This window comes from Eimeria mitis, genomic scaffold (assembly GCF_000499745.2).
Source record: "Eimeria mitis Houghton genomic scaffold, Emh_scaff767, whole genome shotgun sequence".
In the NCBI taxonomy this organism is placed as follows: Eukaryota; Apicomplexa; class Conoidasida; order Eucoccidiorida; family Eimeriidae; genus Eimeria; species Eimeria mitis.
The window spans coordinates 2784-3708 of record NW_013575624.1 but is presented as its reverse complement, the minus strand read 5'-3'; the positions used below and the strand labels follow the sequence as shown (position 1 = coordinate 3708).

The window sequence follows — 925 nt, the reverse complement described above, 5'->3', positions numbered from 1 at the left end:
CTAGCTAGCTAGCTGCGTATCTAGCAGGCTAGCTGGCTAGCTAGGTAGCGAGCTAACAGGGGAGCTACCTGAACAGTCCGTTGGTTACTAGAGGCAGCTAGCTAGCTAGCTAGCTAGCTAGCTAGCTAGCTGGATAACGAGACAAGTAACTGTCCGGCTAGCTGGATGGCTAGCTGGCTAGCTAGCCCTGTAGCTGGCCGGGCAGCTGGCTAGCTAGCTGAACAACCGCGGGTTCACACAAGCAAAACACGCAGCAGCGGGCGAGCTGCAGCAGATGCAGCAGCAGCAGCTGCAGCAACAACAGGTGCAGCAACAACAGCACCTTTAAGGCTGCATCAACGCTGAAGAGCAAAGCGACGCTGATGAGGGCCCCAAACCCTAAACCCTAAACCCTAAACCCTAAACCCTAGACTCTAAACCCAAAACCCTAGACTCTAAACCCTAAACCCTAGACTCTAAACCCTAAACCCTAGACTCTAAACCCTAAACCCTAGACCCTAAACCCTAAACCCTAAACCCTAGAGATACCTTCTGCACTAGGGTTACTGCCTCGGCCTGGGCCTCAAGGAGCTGTCTCTCTTTGTCGTTGCGGGGCCTCCAGGGGCACGGCACCACCTCCATCAACTTAGCCATATCCTGAGCGCAAACCCTAAACCCTAAACCCTAAACCCTAAACCCTAGAAAACCCACAACACAACGCGGGGCGGGGCGAACGCGGGCACCACCGCTGAAGGCAACCAGGGGCCCCTCAGGGGCCCCCCAGGGGCCCCCTCCTCCCTCTTGTATTGCATACAAGGCTAGAAGTGGGGGCCCCCCAAAAGAAGCCAATATATTAACAAGAAGACAGGGGCCCCCTGCCTGAACTCATCCCCCTGAGGAAACCCTAAACCCTAAACCCTAAACCCTAAACCCTAAACCCTAATCT

The 925-nt window shown here is 55.0% G+C and overlaps 1 protein-coding gene across 1 annotated transcript in view; it reads right to left on the bottom strand.

Annotated features, from left to right (window-relative positions):
- Positions 1–925, bottom strand: part of EMH_0021660 (uncharacterized protein) — a gene marked incomplete at both ends in the record, with an annotated part of 6033 nt that overhangs the window by 4637 nt on the left and 471 nt on the right. Inside the window, 2 exons of the mRNA XM_013501813.1 lie at positions 529–636; positions 911–925. Coding sequence (XP_013357267.1) covers positions 529–636; positions 911–925 — 123 coding nt within the window. The remainder of the gene's footprint in view (positions 1–528; positions 637–910) is intronic.